At 31.8% G+C, this 21,815-nt stretch overlaps 1 protein-coding gene and 1 long non-coding RNA gene across 7 annotated transcripts; both read left to right on the top strand.

Annotated features, from left to right (window-relative positions):
• The first annotated feature begins 2,767 nt into the window (after positions 1-2,767).
• Positions 2,768-5,499, top strand: LOC123881640. Of its 6 annotated transcripts, XR_006799550.1 has the most exons (5): positions 2,768-3,133; positions 3,699-3,813; positions 3,923-3,947; positions 4,247-5,083; positions 5,253-5,499. It is a non-coding gene; the product is annotated as an uncharacterized LOC123881640 (long non-coding RNA). The 6 variants fall into 6 exon arrangements; XR_006799547.1 differs by having other exon boundaries at positions 3,923-5,083; XR_006799551.1 differs by lacking the exon at positions 3,923-3,947.
• A 3,024-nt stretch (positions 5,500-8,523) lies between these two features.
• Positions 8,524-13,987, top strand: LOC123881641 (wall-associated receptor kinase-like 14). The gene is made up of 4 exons (XM_045930364.1): positions 8,524-8,736; positions 9,055-9,817; positions 12,226-12,300; positions 12,471-13,987. The coding sequence occupies exons 2-4, from the start codon at positions 9,058-9,060 to the stop codon at positions 13,730-13,732; spliced, it is 2,097 nt and encodes a 698-aa protein (XP_045786320.1). The 5' UTR covers positions 8,524-8,736; positions 9,055-9,057; the 3' UTR covers positions 13,733-13,987.
• The last annotated feature ends 7,828 nt before the right edge of the window (positions 13,988-21,815 follow it).

Genomic DNA, 21,815 nt, shown 5'->3' on the forward strand with positions numbered 1-21,815 from the left:
AATTCTACAAGCAAACATAACAAATGCTACTAAAAGTAAAATAAAATGCTCATTGCCATTTAAAAAAAATTCTTTAATAAGAATAATGTTAGATTACGTACATTTGATTTATTAAGACCTCATTCGAAGTGATTTTTGGTTTTCTATTTTGAACATTTTATAAAAAGTATCTAGTTTTAAGTTTCGAGATTCAGTTTTAGATCTCAATTTTGTGTTGGGTTTCGATTTTTTTTAAAATTAAATAATTCTCTTTATTTCATCTCACTATTCATCCACTATAAAAATTATTAAAATACAAAATCAGTTCCTATAAAATCATGTCTTTATATTACTAAAAATCATATATATTTTCTCAAAAAAAAATCTTCATTAAAAAAATAAGGAAACAATTGATGACTTAATCAATATAGATTGGTTGAAGCATAAATTAGACTATTATCTCCATCCTAAATCTTTGATCTTTTTAAGTATGAACACTTATATTAAGATTACTAAATTTAGATAGATTTATACCGTACAATTTTCCTCAATTCACTTAATGAAGGAATCCATGATTTATTAGTTTTTGTAAGGGTAGAAAATGAAAAATATTATTAATTTAATAATTGTGTCTTGATTTTCTAAAAAAACCAAGTTTTAGGACAAAACTAAAATGCTAAAAAGATCAAAGATCAGGGACGAAGAGAGTGATTGACTTTGTGAAGAATATACTTTGATTTACATCCCGAAAATTATTTAGACCATATTGACTCATATGGACCGTTTGATTTTTAAAAGGTAAGGATTAACCCTTCACTCTGACCGTGTGCCTTTTATCTGCCCACTAAGTTGAATATTGACGAAAAACAATAAGTATGCAGAACAATTGATTGATATCTTGATGATGGGACTGCCATAGGGGATTTAAGGGAAGTGGCTAAACCACTTGATATCATTTAAGAGACATGCCTGCGATTAGGCCTTGATTTGAATATCCATAAAACCGAGATCTTTTGGCCTTCGTGTGATTGTAATAAACTTCGTGAGGGATTATTCCCTTCAGACATTGAGAGGCCAATGTTGAAATTACTTGGAGGAGTTGTTAGTTGAGATAGATGTTTTATCGTGGGGGTAACTATGAAGAGAGCTGTTAGTGTTGTTGAGTTAACATATCTTTTTACTCAGTTAAGAGACCCACAAAGTACCTTCTTTTACTCTGATTATGCATGGACTTCGCCAAACTTTTTTTTCGGCTTAAGGACGTGCCAACTAATTCACATGGAGGAAGGAACTATATATGTTGTTTGATAAAGAGTTACGAGGTGCGGTTGAAGACATTGTGGTTGGAGGACCTTCAATGGAGGGTGGCTTCTTTATCTATTAGGGTTGAATGGTTGTGTTTGTACTCAGCACAGAGGCTGCTTCATAAGCTTTTGTAGCTTCCAAAGGCCTAGTCTTGGGCATTGCAGAATCATATATTGAGAACACTAAGAGTATGTGGTATGAACTCTGATTTTGACTTTACAATTTTGCTGGAAAAGGAATTGTCCCCCCTAAAGCCTAACATGCTTTGACAAGTGCCTTTTTAGTACATTTATGACAAGAAAGTCAACCTTAACATGACGCAGTGAAGTACATTCTCAGAACAATCTGTTTTATCATTCACTAACGTTCATCCAAGTATACACTTGAGATCAATTTTGTATAGTGCAGGATTAATTTTAAAAGGGGTCACAATTCAAACCCCCCCTTTCTTGTGACTATTTCTTCCACTTCAGTCCTTTGTGACATATTTAAGTGTGCGAGTGTATCTGTGAAGTAAGAAGCGTTTGTGGACTTCTTGACTAACCCACAAGAAAGGAGATCGACGTGTAGATATTCTGGTGTATGGTTGGGTAGGAGGAAAACATGCATGTGTGGTCTTAATTAGAGTTTTTCCACTTGTGAGATTAAGTACTGGGATTTTACTGTGGGATAAGTAGCCCTTAAAGTTGCTTCAAACAAAGTGACCAAACACGAGAAAACATATTCTGACATTCAACATGTTTTTATACCATTTGTGTTTGACACTTTTGGTTTCCTACCCGATACCATGAATATTTTGAAAAGAGTTCAAATGATCATGCATAACAATGTTGTTTCTCTTAAGTTTATGAACGTTGTTTTTCAGTATAAAAAAAAGTGGCTTATTATTTATTACTATTCATTCATGTGTAATTATTTTAAAAGAAATAACATTGTTATACGGGCCATTTGAATTTATTTTTTGACAAACAACAAATCATATTATTTCATTAATCAATAAAGTAGTAATACAATGAGGTAATATCTCAAAGATATTGCGACTAGACCAAGATATGGCCGCCCTAGCAAGCGTATGAGCAACCATATTTGCTTGTCGCTTAACAAACTTAACCACAAAGTTTTGATTTGACATCATAATATTTTGAATGTTACAAATAATAGAACTAAACTCCGAAGAACCGGTGCGTAAATTCTGAATTGTGTAAACTACACTTTTCGCAAAATTATGTTAAACTACACCCACTACCACAATTTTGACTTACAATAGCACTAATTTAATAGCACTTTTATAGAAGTGCTATTAAAGATCTCACTCAAATGGTTATAATAGCACTTTACTATAAAAGTGCTATTGTAGATAATAAAATAAATTTATCAAAAAACTTTTATAGCACTTTTGGTACAAGCGCTATAATACATATACCTTAGATAGCACTTTCCAAAAGCGCTATTATTCTTAGCACTTTCCAGTGAAAAAACACACTATGCTTCAAAAAAAATAAACTAAATATTTCACGCATCGTTCTTAAAATCGCAGATCTAACTTCATTCCTTAACAAAACCTGAATCCTCCATATCGTTCCATCGCTCTCCACTCTCAGATCTCAATCTCGTTGAACCTCCATCTCCTTCGTTTTGGGCCAACACTCTCATATTTCAACACCGCTTCACCACCGCACAAGATAGCCGTCGTTCTCCACTTCTCTGAGATTGTTCAGATTTTATGAGCCCATTACATATTTGTGCACATCTTTGTTCCGCCGCGAACCAGCTAGTTGCGTCGTGCCGTTGTCCCGCCATGAATCGCGTCTTTCACTCTCCTCTACGCGCGACTCTCCTTCAAGGAACAGTAAGTTCTTCTTCAGTCTCCACTGTGATTTCGTTCTTCTCCACTACAATATGAACCTGTTCTTCACTGTGATTTGTCTTTACTTTCCAGCTATTTAACTCAATTGGATTGATTTTTCTCCATATTGAATTGTTGTTGGATTGATTTTTTTCTTGACTCCACTGTGGAACTGATGTTTTGCTTGACTTGAATTATGTAAACAAGGTATTTGTTGAAATGTTACAACACAGTGTGTTTGGTTATGTTGGTTTAAGTTGAACATGTTTCTAATGATTTTAACATGCTTATAAGTAGATAGTATTTGTTGATAATACACCATTTCTTGTTTGGATGAGTAAAATTTAATATGAACAGAGCTTGCCTTTAAGGTGTTTAAAAGATTGATTTAATATGCATTTAGTATGATTTAGATTGCATGGCTGGAATTGTGACCTTGGCAAGATGGGAAACATCTAGTCTAGCTTGTTATAATAATAATAGTGGAATGGTGGAAATTGGGCACTAGTTTGGTATTGTTAGATAGGCTAACTGGAATGTAATGTGCAATGTGTTTATGTTTATGTAGTGGCTATGACTAAGTGGTGTTCTTGGATGTGATTATGTATTAGTCAAAAATGACAATGTTATATCACTATGACTGATGCAAGGGAACTTTCAATTTCAAGCCTGGACATGTACAGGTGAGTGGCCAACATTTTGATTGGTTTTATTTGTTAATTTGATTGATGATGATTGTTAACATTAGTCAGTATTTTGATTGATGACTGTATTGTGCTGGCATATATTAAGGGACGAAATTTGAACAACAATCAAGGTAATTTTAATTGTGTTTGTCACTATTGTACTTAACTTTAGTCTATGAGTATGAACTCAAAATATAGGAAAATTTAGAAATTGGAAATCTACTAAACCAGACACTGGTCAAGATAAACCAAACACCATCTTCAAATCCACTTTCTCTTGTTGGTGCAAAAGTTTCCTACATTGAAAGCTTAGTCTATGAGTATGAACTCAAAATATAGGAAACTTTTATGCAAAATCAACCACTAAGTCTCATTTTTTATACTTTGTTTATTTGTGTAGGATACATGACGATGATTTGTTGCTGGGCAGGTTTATGGTTTGTTTTCAGCATAGTGCATTTGTCTGCGTGCTGCTTTTTGTGCTTGGCTGAAGCGATATTTGCTGTTATTGATTTTGCTCTATGAGGGGTTGTTCTTGTGGACGAGTGCATTTGTGTAATTGATGCAAATGGATGGTAAGCTGGTTTGTTTCAATTTCTCACACTGATTTCTAGTTTTCATGAATTTTTCTTTGCATTGTTCTTATCTTTTTTGAGCTTTTTATGTCACATACTTCAGGAACTGTTTGATAATTTTGGGGGATCAAAATGTTTTATGAACATTATTAACAACTTATACATCTTTTTATTTATACGCAGTTTGTGTTTTACTATTATAACCCACATGAGATCAAAGTTCAAAGCAACTGATACATTATTAGCCTCTAGTTCATGTATTCAAATGAATAGCCTCTAGGTCCCCTTGACTTAAACATATATGGTCAATAACTGTGTTCAGGTTCACCTCTATTATTGGAATTGGGTGATTTTATGATTTTGTTCATTTTTCTGCATTTAGGTATCAATCATAGGAAAAGGGATATTATGTTTTAATTTGTATGGATAAGTTGGCATAGTTGATCATGATATTAGTAGTCAAGCTTGTTTCTTGTATATGCATGTCCTTATTGATGTATTATTCCATGTCCAAATTCTTTTGACTTGATCTCTGTTGAGAATTGGCGTATGATGTGCTAGTGAATGAGTAAATTGATCTGCAGTCACGAGAGAATCACAAATTGTAGATGTTACACATTGGTAGAGTTAAAGAATGATATTGCTCCTGATCTTAAAGAAGATGACATCTCATTTTGCACCCTGATTTTGAGGTTCCTTAATTACTTTTACTCTGACAACTTCTCATGTGTCACAATAATTTTTATCTTATTGTGTGGAGTTTATGTAAATATAAATTATAGAACTTTTGGACTATTGGCTCAAAATTATGAAATGTAGCTGCTGCTAAACTTTTCCATTCTCTTCTTTTTAATTTTTCAGGGACTTCTTGAAAACATGAAAGATGCTTGCTTGGTTTGGCAATTGGCAGAGGATTTGCTTAGGTTGATTGGTTTGTCTTGTTATAATTAGTGTCATGAACATCATCTAGGGGATTAGGATAATTAGTTTGTTTTTGTCTTGGACACAAAATTGTCATGCTTCTTTGTTTGTTTTGTGAAGGATGGGAGACTCATGTAATTTGATAGTACTTATTGGCCTTCTTTGTGCCTTTTTATATCTTTATTAATATAGTTTTTGCCTTTTGACCTTTGTATTATTTGCTCCTATGTTTTAAGTTTCAAATTAAGCTTCAGGTCAAAAATACAATTTAAGTTCCATTGTTGGAAAGACAGACCTGTTGAAAAAAAATATTGCAGCTTGTAAAAAAGAAAAGACATACAATAGCGCTTTTGTGATGAAGCGCTATTAAAGGTGGGGTAAACGATAGCACTTTTGTACACAAGTGCTATTGAAACTGAAACCTATGATAGCACTTTTATGAAAAGCGCTATTAAAGCGTGTTGCCAAAACAGATCTACTATAGCGCTTTAGAGTAGAAAGCGCTATTAAAGATTGATCATACAATAGCACTTTAAAAAGTGCTATAATAGCTACAGACCTACAATAGCACCAGCTTCAATAGCACTTAAAAGTGCTATTAAAGCTAAAAAAAAGTGCTATAGTAGCCCTTTTTTGTAGTAGTGACCACTTGGAGTATTATTTTATCTATTTTGTGACCTAAGGGGAAGGCACAAAAAATGGTTGTTAGTTGGTGTCCCCATACACCTCATATCCCACGTACTCCATTCATCATCTTGTGTTTCTGGTCATGCATAATTTATTATTGGCTGAGTACCATCACCATCACTAACATATTCCCACCATATATATTTTAGTTAAAGTAATTTGGCTTGGACTTTTCCCTTTGTAATAGTACAATCCCTTTTCGTGATAATTCCTATTTGACTTTTATCGTCCACAAGTAGAGTGAGATATTCTCAGAACAATAGTGGCTCCCAAAATAGAGTTGTTATATATACATATATTCCAGAGCAGATAATTTCCTTAAAAAAAATATAGCAAACAATTAGTTGGAATGTTTTGTGTTTTAAAACATCAATTGATGAGTACTTGGTATTTTTTGTGTTTTAAGTAAGAAACGTAGAAGTAAACCAAGTCTTAATCAGACTTGTAAAGGTCGAATATTCCTTGTACTATTTATTAAAGCGAATATAAGGAGTACTTTTTTTAACAATATAGTATAAGGAGTATTTAAACCTTATACAAAGGTTAAATTACACTTTTTGATACAAACATTGGAGCAATTAACCCAATTACAAAAAGAAAACATATTCACGGATTCACCGAAGTTGTAAACTCAAATTTAGATGTGTTCAATACTCTCTATCTCTCTTGTTTCTAATATTTAATCTTTTATTATTATTATTATTTTTATTGAAAAAGATAATATTTAACCTTTAATTTTGAAAGGTTAAGATTCTATTGGATCTCTCTTTTCACCGAAGATCTAGTCCATGATCTGCATAGAGTGTTTGGACATTATTCATGTGGAAAAAGAAGGAAGAAAACAATCTAATTAAAGTTGTGATCGGAGACAGACAAAATAAAAAGAAAAGAGAAAAAAGAAAAAAGAAACGCTACTTTATGTTCCAGTTGCAAGACCACTAGTCCCAGCAACAACAGAAGTAGCTTCTTAGAAAAATTCCTCAATTTCTCACTAAACTTAATTATATTTCTTAATTTTGTTTTCCAGTGAACAAAGAAACGTTAATTTAGTTTCACTTTTCTTTCTAACTACTATTACATGACAATAATAATTTTGATTCACTACAATAATATTATAATTTCTTTAATAGACGAAATAATAATGATAATCTTCCGTAAAATAATAATAATAATAATAATAATGATAATCATTGAAAATTTACGCACAAATAGAAGATATCAGATTCAATTCAAACTAATAGTTGTTTTAATGCTTTGAAAAAAAAAGATTTATTTTCTTTGAAGAAGCTAAATTAACCCATCTAAATTGGCATCAGAGAGAATCGAACCTCATACCTCAAGAGGAGCATACTCTTAGATCCCATGCCAATACCAATGCACCAACCCAAGCGGGTTGCTTTGAATAAAAAAGATTGCATACTACTTGTTAAATATGATTTGTTTTAGAGAAAGAATTAAGATGTTGTTATAAGGATGGTAACTTTTGAATACTACAATTTTTCATACAGCAGTAACCGTAAGGTCAAAAAGTGAATTGGAATTTTTATAAATCCAATATTGACGCATCAATCTCCACATTATAAAATAAGGTTGACATTACAAAATGGAACGGTTTTTGTCTATTTTTTATCTCTAATTATTGCGCTAAATTGTGCTAAAGAGTTGCAATTGGGTGACATGGATGGATTTTTAGCTTGATTTCAAGAATGTTGTAGGTGTGGTTTTTCTCAATTTAGAAATTCTCATGTTGAGTTTATTAGAATTTAAACCATTACAATTGTTCATTCTCTTGTAAATGCGGTCACTTGTTTTTATCGATGTACGTGTACCCATGTATCTGCAATATTGTTATTGTTATAGATAGATAGATAAAGCTCTTTAAGTTTTTAATGTAAAAATAAAATAAATTAAATGCAACATTATAATGAACAAAATTACTTGACGTAGTGACAAACATATAAAAACAGGTGCTATTGCGACTCCAATAAAGCTCTTCCCGTCTTCCAAAATCTAGTGAAAACCTGACGGGTTGTTCGTGTGGAGAATCTCTCTCGTGACCGTCAGCGAACACTAAAAAAAAGTAATAGTAATAATTTATAGGTTGATCCGTAAGGCCTAGACACTTATTTTATAGCCAATATCTCTAACCATTTTACTCAAATAAACTTCTATAAAACTTTAGTCAAAATATAAGTAAAACTCATTTATATAGTTAATGTAGCATCTAATTTAACGAAGGGAGTATGTTAAAAGATCTTCATATCTTAAATATATTTTAAGGAAAATGTTAACATGTGCACCAAAAGCACGTGTTAAGGAAGCAAAAGTAGAAATAATATATTGAAATTTGTGCATTTAACTTTTTAAACATTAAATTTTTTTCTAACATTAAATACAATTTTCTATATTTAAAATTTTAACATGTGCCCTTGATGCATATGTTAACATGAATTTTTTTTATCTCAAAAGATTAATCTTGCAATTAGCGTGCATAAGATATTTTGATTTATATAACATATAGACTATAGTATGTAGGCCCTTGTCCGTCGGCTACTACACTTTTTTACTATATCTTTTGTTTTCAAGTGACCATTCAATTTAGTTTCACAACTCACTTTTCTTTCTAACTAATACATGGTGGTGACAATAATAATTAGTTCTTGTTTTTACACTGCCACTGCCAAGCCCATTAATTTCTCAACTTTGTTGCAGGCAGAGCCTGGAACTTAAATTAAAGGTATGCATAGTACTACATATTCACCTCATAATCACAATTCACAACAATACCATGATTTATTTATCATTTTTCATATTAGTAATAAATACAATATCATAATTGAAATTTCTAGTAGTTTCTTGGCTCTGTTGAGAGCATTTATTGAAATTAAATACACATCTCCCCCAACTGCATCAATAACGATCTTTAATTTCTCACTAACTCTAAAACTCCATAGTCAACAAATATATTAAATACTATCTTCTTCTAATTTCCTCAATTAATAAGATCAAAACTCTCTTTTCCTATTTTTAACTTCAGTTTCAATATTTGTATCAGGAAATGTTCTATCATCACAAGTCAAATCTTTCTATCATCATCATCATCATCACAATCTTTGTAACGGTAATAACTGCTGATCAAAATAAACGTAACTGCAATAGAAGATGCGGAAAACAATTTGTAAAGTATCCATTCGGATTCTCTGATGATTGTGAAATCAAACTAAACTGCAACAGCAGCAACAAAGAACTCAAAATTGGTGAATTAAAAGTTCAAGAAGTGAATTCTGATAGCATATTCATATCTTTACCAGCAAAATGCAACCGTAGCACTAGTTTCATAGACCCACTTTTCGGTAAAAATTTCGCTCCAACATGGAACAATACGTTCCTTGTACAGAAATGTAATTCAAATCTTAGTGGTTGTGTTATTCCAACTTCAAGTTTCATTGGATCAAACATAGATGTTGAAGGTTGTGATGATAAAACAAGAAGTGATAACATCACTTGCTTTTCGCAATTGCAGCGTCAAAGAACGCGCGAGCACGAGGATGTTCTTACTGTTAATGATTGGAATAGAAATGGATGCAAATTCTTGTTTTCTGCTATTGCTGTTGATACCAGTAAAATCAAAGAGGTACCAATTCAGTTTCAGGTGGTTGAGTTGGGGTGGTGGCTTCAACTTGAAGGGACTTGTGGATGTTCTAATGATTCTAGTTGTACTGTGGTTCATCTTCACGGAGATAAACAGGGTTTCCGGTGTCGTTGCCACGAAGGTTTCGTCGGAGATGGATTTGTCAAAGGTTCTGGTTGCCGGAGAGGTTAGTCCACTCATTTATTTATTTACCCCATCCGTCTCAAAAAGATTGTCATCTAAGGTTGTTTCACACATATTAAGAAATGTAATGAAGTTGTTAAAAGAAATAACATTTTTACTAAATTACCCCTATAAATTATAGGTTTGTTTCCTAGGGAATAATGCATATAGTAATTATTACGGGTACAATTGGAAAGTATTACATTGAAAAGTGAGAATGACAATTATTTTGAGACAAAATTTTATTCCTAAAATGACAATTATTTTGAGACGGAGGAAGTATTTATTATTCTATCTCCCATAAACTTAGCTCAATTATTTTATTTTATCTTTTACTATAAAAATAGTTTATGTAAGTTTATACATAAGCACTTATCATGATGATATACTATTTAATAATATGATGATAAAACAAGCCAAAACAAATTATAAAATAAAGTCAAAATGCTTGCATTTCATTTGCATTTTCCTTGTTAGTTATTCTGCTTTATAGTTATGAAAATAAGCTAATGCGCATGTCATAAGTTGTTTTTATAAGCTCTTTCAAATATTCTCGCAACTACTTAGGTCGATAGATGAGTTCAAATAAGTCAATTTAAATAGACCTTGATAATAATAATAATCGTCATTGTATTATAATTATAATAATATATTTTATCCTATACATAAAGAGATGGAACTTGACTCGTCACAATAGGATGTTGTAATCGATATGGGTCGTCCAACTTTAAATCAAGGACTGAGATTGTTAAGCCACTATGTTTGGTCTAGTGGTGAGAGATTTTGGTAGTATGCAAGAGGTCCTAGGTTTGATCCTCTTTAGCTCCATCGTAACCAAACGATTGAGATTGTTTTGCGTGTGAAATCTAGACCCTCCGGTTTTGAATCAATAGTTGAGATTGGCTATAGCATGAAACTACATGATTTTTCATCCATTTTTTTTTCTCTATCATTTAAACTATTTACTTACAATTTTTCATTCTTTACTCAATCAAGAAAAATTAAATAATTACATAAAATTTTGTAACATTCATCATCTTTATAAAAAATTGTACATACACCATCATGTTAGTGCTGTTTGCACGCTAGACTAACAAAGATATTGACAATGATGGCGGCTATAACGGATGGTAATCCGTAATTGTTGAACAAAGACAAATTGATGTTTGACTTGTGGTTTCTGGTTTGATGCTTTATTCTCTGCCCAAAACCAGGTTCATTAGAATATAGAATATAATCATAATAATAATACTATAATAGTGTGCGTATTAGAATCTTAGGTTTGAGATTTTCAAGTGGGGGAATCTTTTAAAGATAACTATGTTCTTTATCAAGTCCATAATGATGAGACTTTATTTGTTGGGGACAAGGGTGGTATATTCATTTGAGCATAAGTTTCACTATTTTGATGTAGAAATTGGTTACTGAGATTAGATTAATTATCCATAATCTTGCAGAGGATTTTAGAAACATGGTGATTAATGTTCATTGCTTGGTTGGAACATTGTTTTGTATAATCTTGTTTTAAAAATTGAATGGTAACTTGTGGAAGAAAGAATCCTTCAAAAGTCAACATGTCTAGTAGCCTATTTGGATTATTTATAAATCAGTGTTAGGTATAAGCACATGGCTGGTCTAATTGATTTTTTATTCATTCCATTATAAGTGGTCAAAGGGTAGAGATTGGTGAATGTTGATAGATATATTCACCATGTGAGGGATTAGAAAATGAATACCTGATATTGACATGTAATTTGAATTTCAGGATGATTCCCTACAATTAGAAGAAGAAAAAAAGTGGTTACATGCATTATAGTGGATCTCGGATATTGATTTAAGATCAATCAGCTCGCATTTATCTTTATGATTATCTTTATATAATTTTTACCGTTGATCTGAGATTGGACTGCCAAAACCTATAAATGTGCATGCACTTACTGCGTGGAATCTAAATCCGTCATTACTGACACGTGTTGCTTATCATTTTATGTTTTTCCTCTAACAATAGAAATTGAGTGTGATACAAGTTCTTGATATAGGAACATTACTAGATACAGCAGATTCAACTGCAAATTATTCAGTAGATATGGGATCTAAGTTCATTGACTTTGTTGATCATATATGAATAATTTTCAAACAATATACTCCCTCTAGTCATTAATATAAGGAAAAATTTACTTTTTAGATTCATCGAATGATTGATGTATCTGGTCTAAAAAGTAAACTTTTTCTTATATTAAATACCGGAGGTAGTAGTAACATTTTATTTTGGTGGTAATCATCTACATCATATGGTTACTGCAGTATTACTAACTAGTTAGTATTTGATTTTTCCTTGGAGAAGTAAGCTTTTATGTGCTAGATATTTGCAACTTTTCTAATCCATTTTTTCTTTTGTCTCCTTTTCATCAGTTTCTCAATGCAGACCTTCAACATTTGGGTCTAGCAAATGTGGAAAAGCACTCAGAATTGGTATACTTATTGGAGGTACAATCTCACCAACTTTTCTAAATTATAGGACTAATTTGTTTGTCTTTTTTTCTTTGATTATGTCTCTTATCCTATTCCTATTCTCCTTGTTACAACACTCTTTATCTCTTTCACAAAAATAATCCACGTAGAATTTTGACCAATGCTACATGATTAATTTTTTGCAGTGATCTTAGTTGGAGCCTCCGTGACGGCTGCTCTGGCTACACTATGCTACTTCGCCAAGCGCCGTTCCACGTGGCTGACAAAACAATTGACGGTAAAGCGCCTATTAAGAGAAGCTGCAGGCAACTACATTGTTCCTCTCTACCCTTACAAAGAAATAGAAAGAGCCACAAATTTTTTCTCAGAGAAACACAGGCTAGGAACCGGTGCTTACGGCACGGTTTATGCAGGAAACCTTCACAATGATGAATTGGTTGCTATAAAAAAGATCAGGTATAGAGACACCAATAGTGTTGACCAAGTCATGAATGAGATCAAGCTTCTTTCTTCGGTTAGTCACCCGAATTTAGTTCGACTCTTAGGCTGCTGCATAGAAAAAGGAGAGCATATACTTGTTTATGAGTATATGGCAAATGGAACATTATCTCAACATTTACAAAGAGAAAGAGGTGGAACACTTCCTTGGACAATAAGACTCACCATTGCCTCTGAAACTGCTAATGCTATAGCATTTCTCCACTCTTCAAATCCTCCAATTTATCATAGAGACATAAAATCTAGTAACATACTTTTGGACTTTAGCTTTCAATCGAAAGTAGCCGATTTCGGACTTTCTAGGCTAGGTATGACAGAAACATCGCATATCTCAACTGCGCCACAAGGGACACCGGGTTATGTTGATCCACAATACCACCAAAACTTTCACCTTTCTGATAAAAGTGATGTATATAGTTTCGGAGTTGTTTTGGTAGAGATAATAACGGCAATGAAAGTGGTTGATTTCGGTAGACCTCAGAGTGAGATTAATTTAGCAGCACTTGCTGTTGAAAAAATTAGGAAAGGTCGTATCGAAGATATCATAGATCCTTTCCTTGATCTAAATAGGGATGCTTGGACACTCTATTCTGTTAACAAGGTAGCCGAGCTTGCATTTAGATGCCTTGCTTTTCATAGCGAAGCGAGACCTAGTATGATTGAAGTGGCCGAGGAGCTAGATCATATCAGACGCAGTGGATGGGCGACGATGGAGGAAACTATATGCATGGGCTCATCAGTTGGATCCACTTGTTCATCGCCTCGTAATAATGGAAATGAGAATTTAGTTTCGAGGAATGAGATATCGATTGTTCCACAAAAGACTAATAGTTTTTTGCATTCAATAGAGGAGGTGAAGGATAGTTCCCCTGTATCTATGCATGGTACTTGGTCAAGTAGACCTAGCTCACCTTCAGCAAACAGCTTATTGGGAAATGTTGTTCAGTGAAATGAACTTATTTACTTGTGAATCACAAAGCTAGGCATTTTAACAGTTTTCTTTTATCTTTTGCGGTTACTCCTATAAGCTATAGCTATTTTGTGTGTGTAATGGCATTAGAATTGTATAGGAAGTAAATTGTGAAAAGTAAATAATTAATATTTGAAAAATAAGCTGGAAACTAATAACATCTGAGAGCTGAGACTATAATTATCTTGTTTGTAATTTGGTTAGTGAAGGAAGGTTTCTTGATAGAGTTTACTGGCAAATGTGTCTTAATAACTTCCATAATATAGAGATGGGAAAATTAATTCAAACACAAAAGAGATGGGGAAATTTTATCAATTAAGAAATTTAGCTAAGTGCAACTTATCTTATCACAAAAACATGGTCATTGTCAATAGTGTCTTTGTTTGAGCTACCAAACATACATCATATTTAATATTCTCTCTCGATCATTTTATAAGAAACAATTGATTTTTTAGATTCAGTGAACTATTTCTTATAAAAAGGACCGGAGATAGTATTTTGCAATTTAAGCTTGTTATGTAAACCTCTACATGTCATTTCAATAATTCAAAAATGACAAAAAATCAATGTGCCAACTTTTTGGTCTTTGTCCTTAGTCCTTACCACTAAAAGTTGGCCTAGCATTTTCCTTAGTCCTTATCATTGTGCCAACTATTAACAGTATGAATAAGACCACAACACTAAGGAGGCCAACAAGACATCTTTGTCTATTGGGAAGCTTCTGAGCCTGACTTTATACCAAGGTCATAATTGATGCAGGTTGTTTTTCAAATGGTTTCACTAGTTGGGAAATGGTTTACTGTAACTAATCAGGTACTATAGTATGATACCATCAAACTTGTTTTAATCTAGTGATAATTAGAAAAGACACAAGATAAGAGATATGACTGTATAATATTGTCTATTCTAAATCTAAAGTGAAAACTACTGCGGCAAATCCTGGTCCCAAATCACTATCGTATGTTAATCTACAAATCTCGTTAGAATTCAAGTAATCGTCTAACTCTCTCCAAATTTCACATTTCCTACACCAATAAAAGGGTCTTTGGTCGTTGTTAAAAAGTACATTTTATAATTCTAGTAAAATTTTATAGTTAGCCTTATCGAACCCTCATTTACATCGGTGTTAGAATATTTGCAGGTATGTGGAGTCGCAACACCGTCGTCATCCATCCACTCCGGATCAGGAATCAAATCCTTCAAAAAAAAAAAAAATGAGGATATGTGGCTAGCACAACATAGAGTTGGGGAATCACTGTACCAGTACGTGCCGGTCATGGCATGGTATAAGTGTTGTCATAATCTAATATAATATCAGTACATTATATTGAGACATATACATGACACTACGAGAGAGTGAATAGAATAATTGAACTAGCTAGATAGTGTTGGAATATTTTATAATATTCCAATAATATTATGTGGGCAAATATCTTTATATATAATTATATTAGCTATTTATCAATTAGGAACCTTAATTGATTAAGTGATCAAATAAAGTAAAAGGCTAATTAGATTTCTATTTAGAATTAATTAATTAAATGGATATGGGCTCAATATGAGTGGATGTCAGGATGGCCCATTTCGGAATAATGGGAACCCTAATTGGCCATCACACTATATATAGGCTATGGTCCCCAATATACCGGACACACTGCATATTGACTCTTCTCCCCATCAGAAGAGTCCTAAAGGCATAAGGAGTCCTGGTTGAGGAAGAACCACAAGCCAACGGATGCTCGTCGTCCGTCTCCCTCTCTTTGTGTTTCAGGATTACAACGATTAGTTCATCTAATGGATTCGTCATCCAGGTATTCCTATTACTATGATCTTTGATAAATCAACATGTCGTAGATCCTGTTTTATATACATGCTTGTGTTTATTTGGCTTCCGCACTAAAGTAAGATTATAGATTTAATCTTTGTTATTAAGAGCATGTATATGATTAAATTATTAAATTAATTCTAACAAGTGGTATCAGAGCAGGTCTTCATGTTGTTTTATTGGGATTTAAGATTTATGCTTGGTTTTTGTTTTGCGCCTAAATTGGGTTTAATGTTCCCCTCTGGATTAGCGCATGAACCCTAATTTGAATTTGGTAATATGAAGTGTCATTGACCTTTTTATTTGGGCGATCATATTTATTGGTTATTCATACCTAGATTTATATGAAGTGACTTTTCCTTGATTGTTTATTTTCAATTCTATCTAGACCAAGTTGCTTCATCGTAAAAAGATTTTTCTGGTAAATTGCTTTATCAATTCGTCTTCGGTTTTTTATGCCTATTGCCATGATAATGAAAATATTAATTTCAAATAGTTTGGAGTGAATTTCATTATGAACACAATTTTGGGTCATCGATTCTAGTTCTTTATGGTTATATTGGCTCAAATAAAGTGATAATATATATTAATTGTCACCTTGTGAAGTTTTGTTTATTTTTTATAACTTTTGGTTTTTTTGTTCAATATGCCATTTGGTTTTCGGCAATTTTTGAGCAAATATGAATCGATGGATTTATTTAGTGTTAAATTTTAAGGGATTATAATTATTTGGTATTTACTATAATCCATGAATGAAGGTCAAAAATAAAGCTTTGAATGAAAAAGGTTGCATTTGAATTAAAGACTAAAGATTTTGAATTTGATCTTCATATTTGTTTGGTCTTTTAACATCAGATTTTAATTATTTGGTACTAATTAAAATCCAATACGTGAACTAGCATCAGAAAAATTTGGACGGTGATATGATAAATTAAGCTTAAATCATGAATATGAGGATTTTAAGTGATTTGCTTCTGAAATTAAAGGTGTAAAATCAAGTAATTTTACTTTGGCTTAGTTTTCAAGTATCATATCTTCTGGTTTTGGTTCACAAAGATCGGATGATGTACTTAAAAAAGTCTATTTTGAGAATTAAGGCATAGGAATATTTAATATATATATTTGGTTATTGTATATATTTTTTTGTAAAAGATTAATTGCCATTAAATAGCAATTATAAGGATTCTCAAAATATTTTGATACAATTTGGTATGTGTAGAAATTAAAGGTTGATTTTTTAAATTTTGGAAAAATATATATTCTATAATTATTTGTTTATTTATAGAATATAAAGTTTTGGTTTCCTTCTGTTTTGGAAAATACAAGTATAGAATTTCATTTATTTATTTAAAGAATCATTGAGTATATGTGAATCAATTGTAGCATGAATATTCTTTGGTATATATAAAGATTTAATTTTATTTTAAATTAAATATTTGGTTTGTAGCATGATTATGATGTTTAAGTTTATTGTTATTAAGCTTCTACAATAATTTCCTTTCATCATGCTCTTCGGATATATCTCATGTTAATTTAATTTGCTTGTGAGTTTGTTCTCATATTAAGGGATGTCAATTAATCTTATGATTATCAGGTGGCATCGTAAAGGAATACGGTCTACATTTTGTGGGTAGTACCTTGTAAATTTAAGACTTTTCCCATTTGATTTAATAAATTGTCAGGTGATTTTGAATGAGTTGGTTGAAACAACAAGTTGCAAAAGTAACCTCTGTTGCGTAGATTTGATTCAATTAGAATCACATAAGGATGTATAAAATTATTCATACAAACTATTTTGGTCTACCAAAAGGTAGACACAGTTCAACCGAATAATTACATGCATATATATTCAATTTATTAAATTGTCTAGTAATTTTGATTGAGTTTGTCGAAACAAAAGTTGCATAAAGCAACCTCCGGTGCGAAGACTATATTCAATTGAAATTATAAAAGATGTAGTATGAGATTATTCATGCGAGCTGTTACAGTCGGCCAAAAGGAAGACGTGCAGTTTGGCCGAATAATATACATACCTGTGATGGTAAATGTGTGGTAATTATTAAGTTTATCCATGTGGGTAATGGTTGGTGTCAAAGGCGCACATTATCTGATAGGACTTATTACCAACATTTGATCATTACGTTGAGAGTACCGCTTGCAGTTAATTCTTACAATCAAAGATTGAGGATTGATGGTGCGTTTGGTATCTTGTTTGTCTTATAATTTACAAATAAAGTTGAGCATGTCTCTATCATAATTTATTGATGTGCCTAATAAAGATGTGTTAGTGTAAATCCATATAAGTATTTAGAGGATTGCATTCACACTTATAACGGTAAACATGTGACGATTATAAGGATTTATTATTTTTTAATATTGATCGTCAGTGTTTGATCATTGTCATGAAATACCACTAGCAATTGATGTTATTTTTTAAGGGCTTGACATCAATGGTGCATTAGGTATTTTGGTGAGTAATTTTTTAGTTCTCTATAAATTAATATAGTTTATGTATCTGCAAAATCATGTTAGAATTTTAAATTATTAAAATTCTAGCGCTTAGAAATAAAGGAAGAACATTGTGTTCTTGGATCTAAACTTATGTCAAGATGGAGAAACTCAAATTCTCTCACTATTCGGTAACTTTAAAGTGAGACTCAAGTATAAAAGGCGAGTATACTCCGAATGACATAGGTCATGATCATAAAGTTTTGAACCCCAGAGACATTTGAGGTATTATTTAAGATGACACAATTTTTTGTCATATTTTCTCTGCTTAAATTAAAGTGCTTCTAAAGCAATAAAGCAAAAAATAAGCTCTCGTCGGAGAGATAATATTTCATTCGGATTATTAAGCAAAGAAAATCTCAAGAGCACATTAGGTAACTATTTAATCTTGATAAAGCGATATAATTTTGACAATCAAGTTACTTTGTCAAAAATTTAGCATATAGTGTTCTATTTGCACAATTAGTCTTATAACTATTAAAGTTAGAAATGATTCTTTAATAGAATCATTTCATAAAGTGTGCAATAAAGAAACAGTTGAAGCAAGAGAAAATAAAATAGTGTTCATTATGTAAATACCTCAAAGGATAAAGGCAAATAAAGAATAATAAGAAAATTTGATCTAAACTGACAAATTTCCAATGATGTTGAAAGACACATTAATCTGGCGGGGAAATAAGTCGGTGAAGATTGATGGTTTTTCAACTATTTGTTAGATTTTTGTTATTAAGTTATATTTGTATTTAAGACATAATTTGGTGAATCATCATGTGAATTAAGTTTTGTTTTAATGTTATAAATTCTTTATTATTATTTTAAACGAGAGATTCAATTTGTTTTTTAAATACAAATATTATTATAGTCAATTCAGTTATGACTTGTGACAATCTAAAATTGTTGAAAATTTTGAGAAATATAAACTTTGGTCCCATGTTAATGAACATTATGAGACGGAAATTGCAAAGTCTCTTGAAGATATTGAGTTTGGGGGAGAGATATGGTAAAAGAACAAAATTGAGTGGAGAAGAATTGGTTATAAATCAATTCATATAGTTACTATTTATATAGTGAATTTGGATCCTCATAAGGACATTATTGTTCTTTCTCTCAATTAAGTTAAGAGATTAATTCATGAAGATCAAACTCAATACCTTCAAGAATTAAAGTATGAAGTGTCATAAAAGTATTGACTGAAAAGAGAATTCATGTTCGTTTTGTTTTGAAAACTCTATTAGGGCAGTCACGACACTTATTACTTATTATGATTTTTTGGAGCTAAATAAGATGGATATCAAGATAGTGTTTCTTGATGGCAACATAAAGAAACACAATAAAGTGCAATCAGATGAAACTTTATGTCAATAGACACAAAGTAGATAATGTGCAAACAAAATAAATTCATTTATTTGTTAAGAAAGTTGTCTCATTATTGATACCACAAAAGTCTCATAAGGTGACTGTCTCATTTGGTTTTGAGATGTATATTATGGATAATTGTGGATTATACAGGTTCAGTGGGAGTATGTTTATATTCTAAATTTAATGTGTCGAATTTATTACATTTAGTCAATAATGATATATGATTATTGTGCAAAATCAAGAAATCACTAACAAAAGTTTAGTGACAAAAGATCTTGGGCACATCTCTTTTGTATTAGGCATTTTGATACTTAGAGATTATTCTCAATGTATCATTTGGGTATAACAAAAGAGTCGTATCAATAAAGTTGAAATTAAATTCGACATGAAAGTCAATAAACTAAGGAATTGCCTTAATTATAAAGGGAGACTATCTAGTCTCAATCATTGTTCAAAAGAAAAATCTGGAAATTTAGAAAATAAAGTATTTTCCTATATGCTTCAGCTTTGAGAAACTTATGTATGATCTTATTTATATGCATCCGGAAATAGCTTATATAATAAGATCATTTGGCAGATACTTGAGCAATTCATAATTTGAATTTGTTGAAAATAGGCAACCATAAGGATTGTTATAGAGAACAATAATTTGTGCTCACATATCGGAGATCTAACAATTTGGAGATCATTAGGATGTTCGACTTCGATCCTTTTAGAATGTCTATATTTAATGGACATTCTAACTCAAGAAATGACTATTGGTATTTATGTCACTTGGTTGCATAAAGTAAAAGGTTTTGAAAGACAAATTAAATTATATTGTGACATAAATTAGTCGGACAATGTTGTTGTTGAATGATAGAACATATAAAGATAAAGTTTATGCTAGCTGACTCACTAATCAAAGACGTGACACCTAAGGTCTTTCATATTATTTTTGTCACTAAGGATGTCTTGGATTAGTGGGAGTCTCTAATTTGTTATGTTCTAACTTTGGTATTGATAAAGATACATGTTTTGTTAAGGTTTTCTGCAGAAATAAAGTTTGAGGTTATTATTGTTATAACCGGTTATGTATCTTTGGTGCAAATATTGAATTTGTAAACTTCAGTTTGATCTCACTAAAGTTTTCAGTTGGACCAGTTGGAAATAGGCATGATTTAGAGATCACATTGCATGAAATTTCCATGCCACTCATCCATATCAGATCTATGTCGTCAAGTACATTGATGTGGTGGTCGTCGGGGTTTCGTCACGTTATACGTCAGTGACGACAGCCGCGGTGGTCCCATTATTGGTGTATGAGATGGATCAGATTGTAAGGTTGAAATCTAAAGATAAATAGCATTCGGATGCGCGCCTAAGGAACAATGATATAATTATAACAATATGTAGCCCAAGTGGGAGATTGTTGGAATATTTTATAATATTCCAATAATATTATGTGGGCAAATATCTTTATATATAATTATATTAGCTATTTATCAATTAGGAACCTTAATTGATTAAGTGATCAAATAAAGTAAAAGGCTAATTAGATTTCTATTTAGAATTAATTAATTAAATGGATATGGGCTCAATATGAGTGGATGTCAGGATGGCCCATTTCGGAATAATGGGAACCCTAATTGGCCATCACACTATATATAGGCTATGGTCCCCAATATACCGGACACACTGCATATTGACTCTTCTCCCCATCAGAAGAGTCCTAAAGGCATAAGGAGTCCTGGTTGAGGAAGAACCACAAGCCAACGGATGCTCGTCGTCCGTCTCCCTCTCTTTGTGTTTCAGGATTACAACGATTAGTTCATCTAATGGATTCGTCATCCAGGTATTCCTATTACTATGATCTTTGATAAATCAACATGTCGTAGATCCTGTTTTATATACATGCTTGTGTTTATTTGGCTTCCGCACTAAAGTAAGATTATAGATTTAATCTTTGTTATTAAGAGCATGTATATGATTAAATTATTAAATTAATTCTAACAGATAGTACAATTGAATCCAACAAACAGCTTATATATATCAAGAATTAATAAGAATAATTGAAATATAAAAATGTTTGAGCTAGAGCAAAAGAGAACCTCGACCAAAAAATGCTAAAGTAACTACTTATAAAGATGAAACTTACTTTTTCTAAATGTTTTTTTCTGAGGAGAATGAAATATTGAAATCCTCAAATTCTTGAAGTAGCCGCAGTTGTGGTACATTAAGTATGTGATAAATAATTAATTTTGATGGAGTTGTAAGATAGAGACACACACAGATAGAGAGAGACCATGATTTTTAGATTCCTTCGTACATGCTTTTTTTTATGGTTCAATAAATAAATAAATAAATAAATAACAAACTTCCCTGTTCTTG

Source organism: Trifolium pratense, linkage group LG4 (assembly GCF_020283565.1).
Source record: "Trifolium pratense cultivar HEN17-A07 linkage group LG4, ARS_RC_1.1, whole genome shotgun sequence".
NCBI lineage: Eukaryota > Viridiplantae > Streptophyta > Magnoliopsida > Fabales > Fabaceae > Trifolium > Trifolium pratense.